This window comes from Amblyraja radiata, chromosome 22 (genome assembly GCF_010909765.2).
Source record: "Amblyraja radiata isolate CabotCenter1 chromosome 22, sAmbRad1.1.pri, whole genome shotgun sequence".
Lineage (NCBI taxonomy): Eukaryota > Metazoa > Chordata > Chondrichthyes > Rajiformes > Rajidae > Amblyraja > Amblyraja radiata.
In genome coordinates, this window is record NC_045977.1 from 38332588 (window position 1) to 38351561 (window position 18974).

At 44.1% G+C, this 18974-nt stretch overlaps 1 protein-coding gene across 1 annotated transcript in view; it reads right to left on the reverse strand.

Annotated features, from left to right (window-relative positions):
• Positions 1–6297: 6297 nt before the first annotated feature.
• Positions 6298–18974, reverse strand: part of fbxl18 (F-box and leucine rich repeat protein 18) — a 44219-nt gene continuing 31542 nt past the window's right edge. The window contains exon 4 of the mRNA XM_033041101.1: positions 6298–7124. Within this exon, the coding sequence (XP_032896992.1) occupies positions 6968–7124 (157 nt within the window). The 3' untranslated portion in view covers positions 6298–6967. The remainder of the gene's footprint in view (positions 7125–18974) is intronic.

Here is an 18974-nt window from a genome sequence, read left to right on the forward strand (position 1 = left end):
ACGCGGGTCACGGGGAGAGTGTACAAACTCCGTACAGACAGCACCCGTAGTCGGGATCGAACCTGGGTCTCTGGCTGTAAGGCAGCAGCTCTACCACTGTGCCACCTTTAATCCGGCAACATTACGAGATCATTGTGTGTGGCGCCTTCGTCCTGAAAGACTTAATTATTTACATCTTTGTCAACTGTTCATTTGTCATTTAAGTTTCTAGCTTAAGGGGGGGGGATAGTTAGTGGGTCAGAGTTGTATTGTTGAATTATTACTTTACACAACCTCTGTTGGTTGGTCCGGCAGAATGGATAATCCAGCAAGCCTATGGAACCAAGGGTGCCAGAAAATCGGTGGTGAATCTGTACATAAATGACACATAAATTCTAAAGACGCGCTGGAGCTCCGGTGAGCTGGACCGCCGAGAGCAACACCTCCGGGCTGCGGGTCTGCGGAGCGGAGCGGGCGGCGCCGATTTCAACATCGGGAGCCTGGGAGCTCCAAACCGGCGTGGCCTTGTCGGCTCCGGAAGCCGCGGTCTACAGCTTGGAAGCGGCCGTTCCAGGTGGCCCAGCCGCTGTGAGGACTCTCCCGACGCCGGGGCAAGACCACCCGGTGAGAACGGCCAGGAACATCGGGCCTCCGTAGAGGCAACTGCGGTGGCAGGCCTGACTTTGGGTGAACTTGGGGTTGGGGACTTGACATTGTGCCTTCCCCCACAGTGGTAACCATTGTGGGGGGATGATTTTCTGTCTCTACGTAATCCTGTTAGTCTTTGTCCAAGATGGCTGCCGTGAAGGGAGAGTGGACGCTGGCGCGCTTTAGCTGCAGCTGCTCTCTCTTCACATTGTGTTTTTGATTTTCGGTTTTTGGACTGAATTCTGTTTTTAGTTTGTGTCTCTGTGATGTCTTTATTATTTATTTTACTCTGATTATATGTTTATATTCCTGTTAATCTATGTAAGGTGTCCTTGAGATATCTGAAAGGCGCCCAACAAATAAAATTTATTATTATTATAATTAAAGTTCAAGTTCGCTTTTTATTGTCACTTATCCACTTATGCCGACAGTCCGATGTCCAAGCCCTCGTGTCGGGATGGTGGAAACTCCGGCGTTGGGACGGATCGGAACACTCCGTGGCATGGAGCTCCCGAGTCGGCCTCTTCTTACCGGAGACCGCGGGCTTCACGATGTTAAAAGTCCACAGGCCCCGCGGCCGGATAGCTTTCACTGGCGATCTTCAGCAAAGGATCGCCTGCTCCGCGGTGGTAAGTCCGCGTCGCGCCTTGAAGCTCCGGGCGGGTCCCCAGGAAAGGGCGCATCATTCCATGTTGTAGGCCGCAGGGCGGGACGGAGATCCGACACGGGGAAAAAAAAAAAATCACATCTCCGTCGAGGTAAGTGACTAAAAAAAGTTTCCCCCGATCCCCTCCCCCCCCACATAAAACATACCAAGAAACATTAAAACATATGTTTGAGACATACTTAAAATAATAAAAACAAAGAAGGGACGGGACAGACTGCTGGCGAGGCGGCCATTACGCTGGCTTTTAAAAGTAATTGCCAATTCTGCTCCCATTGTTCTTTCTGGTGATGCATTCCACACAACAGTGTAAACCTTTCCTCACCTGGTTCCTTTGGCCAAATCATCTTAAACTTTATGTTTTGTGGTTACCAAGTGTTCTGCCAATAAAAACAATCCCGCTACTTCATTCTTTTTGTACCAGAGTAAGGTAAATGAATCAATTGGCAAGAGACCGATACATGCTGAAGTTTACTTAGGAGCAGGCCCCTCGGCCCATCGAGTTCACACCGACCACTATGTTATCCCACTTCCGCATCTTATACACACAGGCCGGTTTACAGAAGCCAATTAACCTACCACCTGCAAGGCGTTGGGATGTGGGAGGAAACCGGAGCTCCTGGGAGAACATGCAAACACCACCCAGACAGCACCTGGAGTCAGGAATGAACCCGGGTGTGTGGCGCTGTGAGGCAGCGCCTCTACCAACTGCACCACCGTTGCGCCCCACTATTTTTCATATAATGGAAACTGAGAATGGATGCTATTGAAGCAGCAAGCTGGAAAGAGTGCAGAGAAGATTTGATGATGTTGCCAGGACTCGAGGGCCTGAGCTATAGGGCAGAGGTTGAGCAGCCTGGGATTCCTTGGAGTGCAGGAGGATGAAGGGTGATCTTATAGAGCTGTACAGAATGGTGGGGAGGAAGGCGGCTGGGCCACGTAACTCGCGGCTTGTGGAAAACAGCGGGGCTGCGCGTTGAAAATTCTGCGCAGCTTGCTGCGAGGAGCAGAGGCATTGTGACATCATCCAGCTCGCTTCAGCGCATTAGATTTTAAAAAGATGTCAGATTGGCTAACAATTTTAGTAAAAAACTCGGGAAATAATGAATCAAATTTACAGATGAGGGGATTTTTTAAATCATGCCAACCCCTACTGTGCAGTGTCTACCATTCAGTGGTGGCCAGTGCTCTGTTTTTTGCTGTGGCCTGTTGGGGAGATGGCGCCCGCATAGCGGACAAAAACAGACTGGACAAGCTAATCAGGAAGGCTGGCTCAGTGGTCGGGGCTGAGCAACGAACGGTCCAGCAGGTGGCAGAGGCCAGAACTCTGAACAAACTGGGTTCAATAATGACCAACCCCACTCACCCACTCCATGCCCTGAAGGTGATCAAGAGCAGCATCTTCAGTCAGAGACTGATTGCACCAATGTGCAAAACTGAGAGACATAGGAAGTCCTGTTTACCAGCTGCTATAAGGTTATATAATGCGCATAAATAACTGCACTTTTTTAAATTAATTGTATTTTAACTTGTATTTTAACTTGTATTTTAACTTGTTAAGTATGGAAGCTATTTGAGGAAATGTGTGGTGTTATGTCTGTCCTGAAGCTGTCGTGGCATTGTAATTTCCTGTAAAGGATTATTAAAGGTATAATCAATCAATCAATCAAATCTCTACCGGAATATGTAAAAATTTCACCGTTAGCACGTCGGGTTTTCAAGGAGATGTGAATCACAGAAAAGGTTCAAGCAAGCAAACACACATAAACATCCAAGATCAGAGTTTTATAATAATAGAGATGGGCCAAATGTAGGCAGGTGGGACTAGTGTAGCTGGGACTTGTTGGCCAGTGTGGGCAAGTGGGACCGAAGGGCCTGTTTCCAAGCTATCAGACTCTATTTCATGATCTTAAGTTGGAACCTGAGAAATAGAAACATAGAAAATAGGTGCAGGAGTAGGCCATTCGGCCCTTCGAGCCTGCACCGTCATTCAATATGATAATGGCTGATCATCCAACTCAGTATCCTGTACCTGCCTTCTCTCCATACCCCCTGATCCCTTTCGCCACAAGGGCCCCATCTAACTCCCTCTTAAATATAGCTCACCCTGGCCCGAAACGATAGCAAAAGGGCATAGACAGAGAGCAGATGAATTATTTAACCAACATGGCATAGTGGCGCAGCAGTAGAGCTACTGCTTTACAGCGCCAGAGGCACAGGTTCGATCTTGACTTCGGGTGCTGTCTGTATGGAGTTTGCACGTTCTCCCTGTGACCTGCGTGGAGTTTCTCCGAGATCTTTGTTGTCCTCCCACACTCCAAAGACGTACAGGTTTGAAGGTTAATTGGCTTGGTATGAATGTAAATTGTCCCAGTGTGTGTAGGATAGTGTGAATGGGCGGGGATCGCTGGTTGATGCGGACTCGGTGGGCCGAAGGGACTGTTTCCGTGCTGTACCTCTAAACTAAATAACACGCACACACAAAGGCTGGTGAAAGCTTGTAAACGGTCGGTCCAGAATAATGAAAGAGGCAGACAGCATAAGGGATGTTAAGGACTGTTGCGAGCATTAGAAATGAGAAATTTAAGTGAGTCAAAAGGGGAATGAACTGAATTTTGCGTGGGCTCTGTTAGATGGCTCCAAATTGCTTCCTCAGCTCTGTGCATTCCTAAGTTGTTTATCTATATAATTTAGGTTACGATCTCTGGGAACAAAACAATACAGCTTAATGGTTTTCGAACATGCTAAAGCAAGACAAAAATGTGCCAAGTGCAGCAAGATGTGCACTTTCAGACTTAGCCATGTGTGCTTTATATTCACAAGTGATTTCCCTGCTGCAGCTAAAACGCCGCTACAGTTTTGTATCAGTATTTGGCAACAACTGGTAAACAGCCACGGCATGTCTAGTGGGATGCGAAGCTCTTTACCTAAACAGAAGCTCCCTTGAAACTTAAATTCCAATTACAGTAATCAAATTAGGAAGACAGCTGAATGAATGAATTAATGAATGAATGAAAGAAAGATACAGCACGGAAACAGGCCCTTCGGCCCACTGTGTCTACATGGACCATTGATCATTGATGATCGCACTAGTTCTATCCCCCCACCCTGGGGATAGAAAGGGGTTCTCATCCACTCCCGACATTTGGGGCAATTTTACAGGGGCCAATTATTAACCTACAAACCCGCGCGGCTTTGGGATGCGAGATGGGACTCGGTCACAAACTGCGCACACCAACAGCATCCGACGCCAGGATAAAACCCGGGTCTCTGGCGCTATGAAGGTGTAGCTCAACCAGCCGTGCCATTGTGCTACCCAAACATGGTGTTTATAATGTTGACTGAAAGCCAGCAGAACAGAGGGGAGAAAAAAAAGTTATGGTTCAATTCAGGGACTGCAAAGAACAGTTCTGTTGAAAGAATGATTATAAAACAATTAAGAGAATGACCCAAAGCAGAAATTGATGCTGCAGGTTCACCACCGATTTTCTGGCACCCTTGGTTTCAGAGCCTTGCCATATTATCGATTTTGCCGGACCAACAGAGGTCACGGCCTTGGTGTCGCCGAGATACCGGCCTGCAAAATCTACCGTGGAAGTCGGCTATGGGAATTGATCTCCCGGCCGCAGGGGACAAATTCCTCCCGGACGCGGAAGTCCCGGTCAGGTCGAGATCGGCCCCCCTCACCCACAGCCTAGGCGCCACATTTTCTGGGGAACTTCAAGCGCTCTCTCATGATTTTGTCCGGATTAAAGGAGATGCCGGGATGCCAATTCCCGGAAAAATCAGTGACGGACCTGTATATGAAATGCTAGCACTGATACAGGCAAGCAATGGGTCAAATGACTTACTTGTATATATATAAAATTGTATATAGGCCTGCAAAACAAACTGTATGTAAAACAAAAGTGGTTTTGACTCACTATTATATGGTTATATTCAAGTTGATGGTGCTGTTGAAACAACAGAGTTAATGGCTCAGGAGCTCAACCAACAGGAGTTTAACAGTACTGCAACAGGTTAAAATTACCACTTCCAAAAACAGGGCACAAAGTGCTGGAGTAATAACTCAGCAGGCTGGGCAGCATCTCTGGAGAACATGGATAGGTTGGGACCCTTCTTGGGACTGAAAGAGGGGCTCAACCCGAAACGTCGCCTGTTAATGTTCTCCAGAGATGCTGCCTGACCCACTGAGTTACTCTAGCGCTTTGTGTCCTTTTGTGCAAACCAGCATCTGCAATACCTTGTTACTAAAACTCCAAGAACTGTTGGCTTAACATTGTAGGTGCAAGGCCTGCGTAGTTTCTTCCGACAAGGATCCAGAAGATACCAAATCATCTGAGATAAAGCTCCCACCAGCACCAAGTAATATTATTTGGGTAGTGAGGATTCAGCTTTTTAGCATCACCGATTCATTTAGCATGTAAATAAGCCTTTTGTCCATGCTGGCCAAGATGCCCCATCCACTAGATATAATAATCAGATGTGTTTAACAGTAAGTCATGTAATCACTTAATCAGAATGGAATAAAATAAACATTTATAAATTTGATGAAAAGCAGGTGGGATAGATACAAAACTCGTATTGGACCAGTTGGGTCAAATGGTTTGCTTCTGTGTATGAAGGCACTGCAGATGCTGGTTTAAACCAAAGATAGACACAAAAAAGCTGGAGTAACTCAGCGGGTCAGGCAGCATCTCCGGAGAAAAGGAATAGGTGACGTTTCGGGTCGAGACCCTCTTCACCTATACCTTCTCCCCAGAGATGGTGTCAGACTCGCAGAGCTACTCCAGCTTTTTGAGTCTATCTTTGGCTTGCCTATGCGCTCTAAGTTGCTGATAATATGCACAAACATATAACAGGCTGTAGTGAGGAAACAGAACAGGAAATTGGAAGAATTCTTCACTGACGATATTGGCAGAAAGCAACTTTTATAAAAAGATTGCCAAACAGGAGGGCGAGATGCTTAGCAAGAATATAGGCGTCAAAAGACTTCAAAACACTGATCCGATCACACTGGAAATGTATTTAATTTGGTTATTAAAATCACAAAGAACACACAAAAATATTGAAGAGTGTGCAAAGAACTATACTGATCCTCGTATACTATCCAAGCTTGGACAATAACTGAGGTGCATGCACAGTTTAGAAAAGCAGCAGTTAATGGGGATACAGGGGGGAAACTTGGTCTCATCTAGATTGTTACAAAGATCAAGCAAGGAAAGTAGAACCAGAGGAGGCAACCCACTGAAACATTAGTTACTCTTAAAATAGAATGGAATGCTATTCTGAGAGAGCGTGGGCACAATGGGGCCGACAGTTAATGATTCATTACTTGTCCTTGGGTTGGAGTTCCTAATCTGAAGATCGTAAAGACTACAACAGGCACAACATTGAAAAATAAACCACTGCACAAAATCCATCACTACTGGTACTGACCCAAATTTTGTGAAGGAAAAACATGGCAATGAGAAAAGATGGAAAGCACTCAGGCAGCTTTCCAAACTTTCGACACCTCCACGGTTTTTACAAGACAGTAAAATAGTGTGTGTCCAAAAAAAATAAAAATTTAAATGACAGCATCATCTACAAGTAGGGTAGATTCAAGAAGATAATCACACAAGGGGGGGGGGGGGATTACACAACACCTATGCATTCAATGCCTCTTCCTTCAAGTCACCACCAGAGACGCGGAGGGTCCTCGGCCACGCGGCTTTTAAACAGGGTGATCTCATCCAGGTGCATCATTGGGACATCTCGGATGACATCGGCAAGTCCTTCGTGGAGCAGTGGGAATATGGCCACGTTCAAAGCCGGCCTGGCAGTCTGAAAGCTGCAAGGAAAGACGAGGCTACACGTTAGAAGGGACAAACTAATCCTCACTTCCTCTCTATATTTAACAACAGCGATAATATTGGAGATGAATCTTTCACAGCACGGAGGACTAAACATTCAGATAGTCTTCTGCATTCTGTGGAGTTACAGGCGGCAGAGATTAAAGACGTTGGTATTGTTCAGTTTAGTTTAGTTTATTGTCACGTGTACCGAGGTACAGTGGAAAGCTTTTGTTCAATGCTAACCAGTCAGCGGAAAGACAATACATGATCACAATCGAGCCATTCACAGTGTATAGATACATGAAAAGGGAATAACGTTTAGTGCAAGGTAAAGCCAGTAAAGTCCAATCAAAGATAGTCCGAGGATCACCAACAAAGTAGATAACAGTTCAGGACTGCTCTCTAGTTGTGGTAGGATGATTCAGTTGTCTGATAACAGCTCGGGAAAAAAATGTCCCTGAAGGTATGACAGACTGAAGGGTCCCGACCTGAAACGTCACCTATCCATATTCTCCAGCAATGCAGCCTGACGTGCTGAGTTACCCCAGCATTTTGTGTCTTTACTTCCACAGAGACTGCCTGACCCACTGAGTTGCTCCAGCACTTTATGCTTTGCTCAAGATTTTAGCATCTGCAGTTCCTTGTGTTCCTTGTGACTCGATGTCAGCACCTTTGAATTCACCTACTAAATTAATCAACGGATTTATTTAATCAAATTAAAACGATGAAATAAATTGAACATTTCGGGATAAAGGATCTCACATCAAAACATGAATGAGCTACAGATGTAACAAGTTTTCAACAAGAACAGACCAATGGCATAGTGAGGTGGCAAAGGAGAACAAATATCCTATCAGGGTCAAGGGCACAACGATTTGAAGGCAATTCCTAACAGCGGCACGGTGGCGCAGCGGGTAGAGCTGCTGCCTCACAGCAGCAGAGACCCGGGTTAGTTCCTGACCTCGGGCACTGTCTGTGTGGAGTTTGAACGTTCTCCCTGTGATCGCGTAGATTTCCTCCCACATCCCAAAGACGTGCGGGTTTGTAGGTTATTAATTGGCTTCTGTAAATTGCACCTAGTGTGTGCAGGGAGCGGATGCGAAAATAGGACAACATGGAAGCAGTGAGTACGGGTGATCGATGGTTAGTGTGGAATCAGTGGGCTGAAGGACCAGTTTCCAATGCTGTACCTCTAAACTAAACTAGGGTGTGGCATTTAACAAACATTAGCTTATTATTGGGATTGCCAGAAATTCAAAGTATAAATGTATATGTTGGAAACTGCAAACAGCATCCGTGGTGAGGGCAACAAACTTAATGATACAGGCTCCTGGCCGACAAGGCAAGTGTTTGTAGCATTTTTCTCAATTTCAGATGTAGCATCTTTTGCACATTTGAAATATTTTTGCAAGATATTCCTTAACGTAATTGAACGCCAACAAAGATTTGCATTTTCTTTTACCTTCCTCGAGGTCAAGTCCTTCACAAGGCAACGCTGGATAGAAATGCAAAATCCTGCTGGGAATGCACAACACTATGAGAGGCAGATACGGGTAGGTGGTCCATTCCTTTGTGTGGAAATGCCAAATACCAGAAGGTAGTGGCTGTACAATCTCAGCAGATTAGATAGCACCAATTGAAAATTAAATAGTTGCTGCCTCACAACCGTACTGTATGTCTCAGTGCAACCCTGTGAAGTTACAGATACAGAGATACAGCGCAGGAACACATCCTAATACTACTTTATCGGATCATTAACAATATCCTACACGCACTAGGAACAATTTACAATTTTTACCGAAGCCAGCTAACCTACAAACCTGTACGTCTTTGCAATGTGGGAGGAAACCGGAGCACCCGGAGAAATCCCACGCAGGTCAAGGGGAGAACGCGCAAACTCCGCACCGACAGCGCCGTAGTCTGGATCGAACCCGGGTTTCTGGCGCAGCGAGGCAGCAACTCTACCGCTGCGCCACCGTTCATTAATTAATTTTTACCTGCTGAAGTTGCATGATCTCGCCTCAATAAGATGTTTGTGTGATTTATTTTGCAGAGATGGGAACATGCCAGATAAGCACCTCACATTCCCTCATTCACCAAACAGGCCACTACGCCCAAAATACGTGTAACAATATATTCTTTGTTTTTATTTTAACCTTTCTTTCACATCGTGCAATTTTTTCACCCTCGGCCCAACAGAATCAACTTGCATTTCTGAAGAATCTTCAACATAATTCATTATCTATTCAACAGGCAGCAAGTAGTTACTGGAACAGCCACATAAATTCAAAACCTTCAAGTCAATAATATCCTCCAGCTACGACACAATGATCTGTTTAACACTTTCATGGCTGCGATCCGAAGTTTTGTTTTACTAATGCTTTGGGCTATTGTGTTTAAGATCAGAATCACTGCGTAATTTTAGGGCTCTGAACTTCGCGGGCAGAAAGTGCAAGTGAATACTGATTCAACTGCAACACATCAAAGTGTGAAGGAGGACAAAATATAAATGAAGGACATCACTCTTGAAGAAATGAAATCGATAAAAAAAATTGAGCATTTATATAATAGGGTTAGAAGAAAGTGTTAATGCTTTAAAGCTTTTGTGATAAAGTGCTTTGATGTTCAAAGCCTTACTGAAAGCGGTGCTCTCTCTGAACGTGGCAAGCTGTAGCAAACCCCGCAAGTTCGACCTTGCTCTTTCTCTTCGAAAACTGCAGAACGTACAATTCCCACTTGTGCAAATTGTGGAGGCCGATTACAGCGGAGAGGAATGACATTTATATTAAAATAAATGGCAATATATTAAGGCAATTGTAATTAAGTTGGGGTTTTTTTCCACAGTTAATTTATATGTGAATATTGAAGTCTTTGATAACGACTGTCTGTTGCCGTTCAAAAGCTTTTAGAATTTGTTCAAAAGCCTCAAGGTTTTCTCAGAACCATAAGCAATTGAAGTTTATATACAGATATCTCCCGCATAAAGGGGTAAAAACAACTCAGCCTCCTCATTTATTCCTCTCAAACATGCAATGTTATATCTGTCATTTGTATGCAGAGAAGCAGGAAGTTTGAAGCCTGCTCCCAGCAGGGATGTGGAATTAACTGCACCGCTCTAAAGAGACAGCACAGTGTACTGGGCCCACTGGATGCATGTCTGCTTGTGGTATTCTATAACGACCGGCAATATGTTGCCTAGAGAGTGAGAATGAGTGAGTGCGAGTGAGTGAGCAAGTAAGTATGCTACCGAGAGCGAGTGTGTGATCGGGAGAGCGATCAAATAAGATCCACTCAAGGTTGTGCAGAAGAGCAGCAGACACCAAATAATTTCCATCTATTACTTTCTCATAACCATCATGTTTTAAGATGTTTCAGCAGGGTCCTTTTCATCCTTTATCTGTGAATAATTCATCTAAAAGTTTGGTTTTGTCAAATCCACCTAAATTGTAATTTTGACTACTCAGTATTTCATGCCCACGTTACACAATGCAATGCTCAGTAATATCGAAACACCAGACCTCTGGGTTTCAACCTGCCTTACTGCACAGTGCTGGCAACATGCAGGCACAGTTCAAATAGTATAATTGGCCTCTTTTCACTATTCAGCAAACTCTGCCGAAAAGAACACTTAAAATAAAAAGAAAATAGGAGGTGGTCATTCAAACACCCTCTGCCATTTAACAAGATCACAGTGGCGGCACAATGGAACAACGGTAGAGTTGCTGCCTCACAGCGCCAGAGAGCCGGGTTCGATCCTGTCTACAGGTGATCTCTGTACGGAGTTTGTACGTTCTCCCTGTGACCATGTAAATTTGCTCCAGGTGTACAGGTTTCCTCCAACACTTCCAAAGGCATACAGGTATGTAGGTTAATTGGATTCAGTAAAATTGTAAATTGGCCCTAGTATGTGGGTTAACGCTAGTGTATGGGGTGATTGCTGGTCGATGCAGACTCGGTGGGCCAAAGGGCCAGTTTCTACGCTGTATCTCTAAAGTCTAAAGTAAACATCACAATTTATCCTTTACCTCAGCTCCAATTTCATGCTCCATTTCTTCTCAACTCTTTTATTAAACACCAATTCTTATTTTGAAACAATCCCCCAGCCAGGGGAGACATCAACTCTACATCTAGATCAACTGCTTCAGAAGAACGGTCCCGACCCGAAACATCTCCTATCCATAAATTCTGACCGACCCGCTGGGTTAATCCAGCACTTTGTGTTTTACTCAAGAATCCAGCAGTTCCTTGTGATTCCAGAAGAATTTTGTTTGTTTCAATGAAATAACCTCTCATTCTTCTAACCTGACATGTAGATCTAGTCAGGCAAATGTCTCCTGTATGATAACCCTTTCACTCCTGGAATCTATCTAGTGAACATTCACAGTATGCCCACTTTTTGCATATATAGCTTTCCTTGGGTTGGGAAACCAGGCCTGCCTGTAATAGGGAAACAATGAACTTACAATAGAACACAAAATGCTGAAGTAACTCAGCAGGTCAGGCAGCATCTCTGGAGAATATGGATAGATGACGTTTCAGTCTAAAGAAGCATCCCGACCCAGAAACGTCACCTATCCACGTTATCCGGTGATGCTGCCTGACTCGCTGACTTACTCTTTGTGTCCTCCCCTGTATATAATATTCCAGGTACGTAAGAAGGAACTGCAGACGCTGGTTTACAGCAAAGATAGACACAAAATGCTGGAGTAACTCAGCGGGTCAGGCAGCATCTCTGGGGAAAAGGAATAGGAGACCCTTCATCAGACTAAGAGTCAGGGAGGGGGGGAAAACCACGCAATTTCACTGGATTCTGTACAACTGGAGAGGCATCCCTCCTCTTGTACCCAAATTCTGCTGCAGGTAAGGGGCTATGACTGAAGGATGGGATTAGCACCGATGAGAATCACATTCGGCATGGAAGTGATCCTAAAGGCTCATTTCAGTGCTCTATACTTCTATAAAGCACATTGGCTCCTCAGAACCCCAACTCTTTCAATAAAAATGCTCTTCCTTTTTCACCGAGTGTGATGACCTCACGTCTTTCAGCATGACATTTTATCTGCTATGTCCTTGCCGACTCACTTGACTTATCTACATCTCCCTGAGGCTTTTCTGCATCCTACACAGCCTACACTGCCACCTAGCTTTGCAACATCAGCAAACCTTTTTTATATTTAACCGAGTCAAACATCCAGATGGTGAACACCTGGTGTTCCAGCATTGATGCTGGCAGCACCCCAATGTCACAGAAAGCCGAACATTACCAACTCTGTTTTCACCCTACTCTGTATTCTGCCTGTTTACCAATCCAGTTTGCAACAGTATCTAACCCCGATCTCGTGACCTCCGATTCTGGTCAATCCAATCTGTTTCATTTCTTCCATTTCAGTCTGTGACGGACTTAAGGGCCTGTCCCACTTATGCGATTTTTTTGCCGATTTGCCGGCGCCCGTCATAGCCGCAGCAAGTCGCCGAAAAATTTCAAAATGTTGATAATCCAACGGCGACCGGAAAAAGGTACGACTCTTTGGGCGACAGGCGACACCCCGCCTGTTTGGTGGTGAGTAGTCGCTCAAAGAGTCTTACCTTTTCCTGTGAAGAGAAGGAATGGGTGACGTTTCGGGTCGAGACCCTTCTTCAGACATATAACATTTATTTAATATTTAATTAAAATTTTCTATTTTGTTTAATATCTTTCTTGTTGGTCTACCCTTTTACTTTACTTCTCCCTTCCTTTTCAATCTTCTTTGCTGGATGCTAAATTTTTCCAATCCAAAGATTTAGTTTAGTTTAGAGACACAGCGCAGAAACAGGCCCTTCGACCCACCGAGTCCACGCCGACCAGCGATCCCCGCATGTTAACGCTATCCCACGCACACTGGGGACAATTTACACTTATACCAAGCCGATTAACCTTACAAACCTGTACGTCTTTGGAGTGTGGGAGGAAACCGAAGATCACGGAGAAAACCCACGCAGGTCACGGGGAGAACGTGCAAACTCCGTACAGACAGCACCCATGTTCAGGATCGAGCCCGGGTCTCCGGCACTAAGGCAGTAGCTCTAAGAAGTATCATATTATTCATTGGAATTAATTGCCACAGAACAGTGTGGGGCGGCCAAGTCGACGGATACTTCTAATGGCGGAGATTGACAGATTCGTGATTAGTATGGGTGTCAGGGGTTATAGGGAGAAGGCAGGAGAATGGGGCTGAGAAGGAAAGATAGATCAGTCATGATTGAGTGGCGGAGTAGACTTGATGGGCCGAATGGCCTAATTCTGCTCCTGGAACTTATTCCCTGCCTCTGTTTAAATAGCACAGCAGCACCACCAGGTTAAGCTGTTGTTCTTGCCATCAGATTCATAGTTGGTCACTGTCCAGTGTATAAACCTGTTCAGTCCAACTGAAATGACCCAGGCAGGTCACCTCAATATGAGCGCTCCTGCAAGAATCAATTTGGAAGGTGATCAAATAACGAATCAACACTCAATGATCTGGCTCACAAAGACAACACATGGCCATGTGGCAAGGTTTCCGAGTGCCATCAATGTCAGTGGAGAGATCCTCCAACCAAACGTGTCACAGCACAAGAGACCCGGGTTCGATCCTGACCTCGAGTGCTGTCTGTAGGGAGTTTGTGTGTTCTCCCTGTAAGGAGATACGAGTTTTCTCTGGTCGCTCCAGTTTCCTTTCACATCCCAAAAGAGTGCAGGTTTGTGGATTGATTGCCCTCTGTAAAATGCTGCATCTCTAAACTGAAGTAAACTAGTGACATCTACCATCTAATTGGTGTAAAAAGTGATAGCCAGAAGGCAAGTGGTATAAAAGATAATGAAACATTTAAAAACTTAATTCAAACTATGTGCATCATGGTATTTCCCTGCAAATTACCTCAAATTGGTTTCTGTACAATTACTTACCTTGTTAAGGAGCAAAAGTAAATTGGTGATTTTTTTTTGAGGCTGTGGATGAAGCATGGCATAGAATTCAATTCAACATATGGCTAACGTGGCCAGAATACTGGTGTTTGGCACATCTCCACGGGGGGAGATGGAGAAGCTTCCTGGCTCATCTCACCAGCCTTCTGGTGGGTAATTACAGATTGCCACTGGCAGAGACCTGGCAGCAAGCCGTCTGGCTGAGCGTTTGGATGAAGTCTTGAAAAGAGGCAAGAATTGAACTGAAAATAAAATTCCTTGTAAGATTTTAACCATTATTCAAACTGTCTTTAGATTTACTTTAGACTTTAAATTTTAGCGATACAGCATGGAACTGAGCACTGAGTATAGAAGTTGGGATGTAATGTGAAAATTGTACAAGGCATTGGTGAGGCCAATTCTGGAGTATGGTGTACAATTTTGGTCGCCTAATTATAGGAAGGATGTCAACAAAATAGAGAGAGTACAGAGGAGATTTACTAGAATGTTGCCTGGGTTTCAGCAACTAAGTTACAGAGAAAGGTTGAACAAGTTAGGTCTTTATTCTTTGGAGCGCATAAGGTTAAGGGGGGTCTTTAAAATGATGAGAGGGATAGACAGAGTTGACGTGGATAAGCTTTTCCCACTGAGAGTAGGGAAGATTCAAACAAGAGGACATGACTTGAGAATTAAGGGACAGAAGTTTAGGGGTAACATGAGGGGGAACTTCTTTACTCAGAGTGGTAGCTGTGTGGAATGAGTTTCCAGTGGAGGTGGTGGAGGCAGGTTCGATTTTATCATTTAAAAATAAATTGGATAGTTATATGGACGGGAAAGGAATGGAGGTTTATGGTCTGAGTGCAGGTAGATGGGACTAGGGGAGAATAAGTGTTCGGCACAGACTAGAAGGGCCGAGATGGCCTGTTTCCGTGCTGTAATTGTTATATGGTTATATGGAACTAGGGCCTTCAGCCTACTGATCAGCGATCGCCCCATGCACTAGAACTATCCTACACACTAGGGACAAGTTAACCGAAGCCAATTAAACCACAAACCTATACGTCTTTGCAGCGTGGGGGGAAACCGGAGCACCCGGAGAAAACCCACGCGGTCAAGGGGAGAGCGTACAAACTCCATACAGACAGCACCCATAGTCAGGATTGAACCCAGGTCGCTGGCGCTGTAAGGCAGCAACTCTACCGATTTGATCAGAATTTCTAGTTTAAAATAACATTTTCTACTTCTTCTTCTTGCGTATGGCGTGCACAGCCTAAAGTTATAGGACAACTTGTTCTATTTGATTTTTTTACATTTTCTACTATTGTCTGAACACAGAAAATTCTTATTTCCTCCACTGAAGACAGCCATCCATTTTACATTATAGTCAAAGACCACGGAAACAGGCCCTTCGGCCCAACTCGTCCCATGCCATCCAACATGCCCCATCTAAGCTAGTTTCACTTGCCTGTGTTTAGCCCATGTCTCTCTAAACCTTTCTTATCCATAATACCTGTCCATGTCTTTTAAATGCTGTGATAGCACCTCCTCTGGCAGCTTGCTCGAAATACCCACCTCCCTCTGAACGAAAAAGTTGGCCCTCAGGTACTTATTAAATCTTGCTCCTCTCACCTTAAACGTATGTCCCTCTTGTTTCTGATTCCCCTATCCTGGCCAAAAGGCTATGAGGACTCAGCCAAGAGCTTCCCCTCAAGAGTGGTCAAGTCCTTGTGAAAGTATACATTACAAATAATTACTGAGATAACATGTCACCCAATAGTATGAAATATAAAATACATGCTACATTACTGGAGAATAAAAGGTATCGAAGACTACCCATTAAACTGTGCCACTCACTGGCTTTTAAAATAATATTTCCTATATGTGGGACCCTGCAGAAAGTTAATATTACAAGTTGCTGGTACTAAAAGGACTGCAGTGAGGGACACTATATTTGCTTAAGATAGACACAAGAAGCTGGGGCAACTCAGCGGGTCAGAGAGCATCTCTGGAGAAAAAGGAATAGGTGATGTTTGGGTCGAGACATATGTTCAGGTCTGAAGAGGGGTCTCGACCCGAAACATCACCTATTCCTTTTTCTCCAGAGATGCTGTCTGACCCGCTGAGTTACACCAGTTTTTTGTGTTTATCTTTGGTTTAAACCAGCATCGGCAGTTCCTTCCTACACTATATTTGCTTAATGGCTGAGGTAAAGGTGTCCGAATGACAAGCAACTCGAGATTAGAATTCCTCAACTATTCTAAGTCTTAGTGCCTTTTCTCTTTCATGAAGGATATGAAGCATCCCTCTAATTTATGGAGTTATACACTACTGGGCTTGACAGCATTATTCATATTCACTCACTTGCTGCCAGCTACGAGACCATCTGCCTCGAAATCAAATGGTGCAAGCAAGGAGAACCCGGAGGAACGCACTGTTATGGCAATGTTCAAATAACACATACATTGGCACAAAATGCTGGAGTAACTCAGCGGGACAGGCAGCATCTCTCGAGAGAAGGAATGGTTTAAGTTTCAGCTCGAGGGTCAGGGGAGAGGGAAATTAGAGATATGGAAGGGTACAAAGAGCATAGAAACAAAAAGCTGGAGTAACTCAGTGAGTCAGACAGCATCTCTGGAGAAAAGGAACAGGTGATGTTTGGGTCGAGACCCTTCCTCAGACTGAGAGTCAGGGGAAAGGGAATCAAGAGATATAGACGGTGATGTAGAGAAATACAGTGGCTTGCAAAAGTATTCATACCGCTTGAACTTTTCCACATTTTGTCACGTTACAACCACAAACGTAAATGTATTTTATTGGGATTTTATGTGATAGACCAACACAAAGTGGCGCATAATTGTGAAGTGGAAGGAAAATGATACATGGTTTTCAAATTTTTTTACAAATAAAAAACTGAAAAGTGTGGCGTGCAAAAGTAAAATCCCAATAAAATACATTTACGTTTGTGGTTGTAACGTGACAAAATGTGGAAAAGTTCAAGGGGTATGAAAACTTTTGCAAGCCACTGTATAAGACAAATGAATGAAAGATATGCAAAAAAGTAATGATGATAGAGGAAATGGGTCATTGTTAGCTGTGGGCTAGGTGAAAACGAATTAGACAATGAGACTCAACAAGACGACGTAGGTAGGACAGGGATGGAGAGAGAGGGAAAGCAATGGTTACAGGAAATTAGGGAAGTCAATATTCAACCCGCGAGGTTGTAAGCTGCCCGAGTGAAATATGAGGTGCTGTTCCTCCCATTTGAGTTGTGCCTCACTCTGACAGTGGTGGAGGCCCAGGACAGAAAGGCCAGTATGAGAATGGGAGGGGGAGTTAAAGTGGTTAGCAACCGGGAGATCATGTAGGTCTAGGCGGACTGAGTGGAGGTGTATAGTTTCCCTAACTCTTAGTCTGAAGAAGGGTCTCGACCCAAAATGTCACCCATTCCTTCTCTCCAGAAATGCTGCCTGTCCCACTGAGTTACCCCAGGTATCTTCAGTGTAAATCAGCATCTGCAGTTCCTTCCTACACACACATTAAGTAGCATCTTTTGATGATAATTGGACTGACCATCAACACACTTCATGGGAAAACAAGGTTGATTTCTGGATTGGCACATTTATATTTATTGATCCATATCATGGGATCCAATGAACTGATAGCTTCATTGCACATCCTGTTGGCTCTTAAACATTGAAGAATTAGCCAGTAGGCAGCTGCTTTCTTTACGGCTTTACATAAAGAAAAACTTGCATGTATAGTTTTCTGCAGCTGTATGTGAGCAGCTGACACACAAACTGGAATGTTATGATAGCCAGATAAACCTTGTGATATCGGCTTAAAATATTAACGTTACTAAGCCTTTATTTTATCTGCCGAGTATAATTTTGACTTGATCTGATCCAAAAGTTTGCAATAATGAAATTAGTCCCTAATTTGCACTACAGAATCGAACATAGAACATAGTACAGCACAGGAAAAGGGCCCTTCGGCCCATCATGTCTGTGCCGAACATGATGCCAAACTAAATTGATCTCATCTGCCTGCACATGATCTATACTCCTCCATCCGTTACATATCGATTTGCCTATCTAAAAGCCTCTTAAACGCCACTATCATATCTGCCTCCATTAACACCCCTGACAGCACATTCCAATAGTCAATAGTCATTAGCATTTTTTGGTCGCATATGTTCATTGTTAACACAGTGAAATTCTTTTCCTTCCAAACAGAAGGGTGGAGTATCACTATATCCCCGATTCCTGGCATCCTCTACATTCTACTTAAACTTGCCCCACACATCTCCTTTAAATGTCGCTACTTTCACCTTCAATATATGCTAGTCTTTGACATTTTCACCCTTGAAAAAAGGTTCTGATTGTCTACTTTTTCTATGCCTCTCATAATTTTATATACTTCTATCAGGTTTTCCCTTCAGCCTCTGATGCTCCAGAAAAAAAATAATCTAAGTTTGCCCAACCTCTCCTTATGGCTAGCATTCTTTAATGCAGTCAGCATTTGGGTAAACCTCTTCTGCACCCTCTCCAAAGCTGCCACATCCAAGCCACATAGTTGCTTTAGAATCTTAATGATAAAATAACAACAACAACTGTCATTGGTGCTTCTATTCATCAGCAGGGTTGATTGGTCAAGACATTCACTAAAATCAGGACTGTTGACAACAAAACAGCTATCCTTCTTGACCATGCACTAGACACTATTAAAACATCAAAAAAAAACCTTGAGCCAAAAACTAAATTCAACATCGCATTCTCTTACCAAGAGCTTTGCAATTCACCAAGCTGGTTCGACAAAGGGGACATTGTGTCACTCACTGTACCTTTCCACTATGTTAGTCCAGCAAGCTGCAGTCTCTTAACAGCTGCTGCCACTGGTATCCAAATGATAATTACAGTGGATAATACAG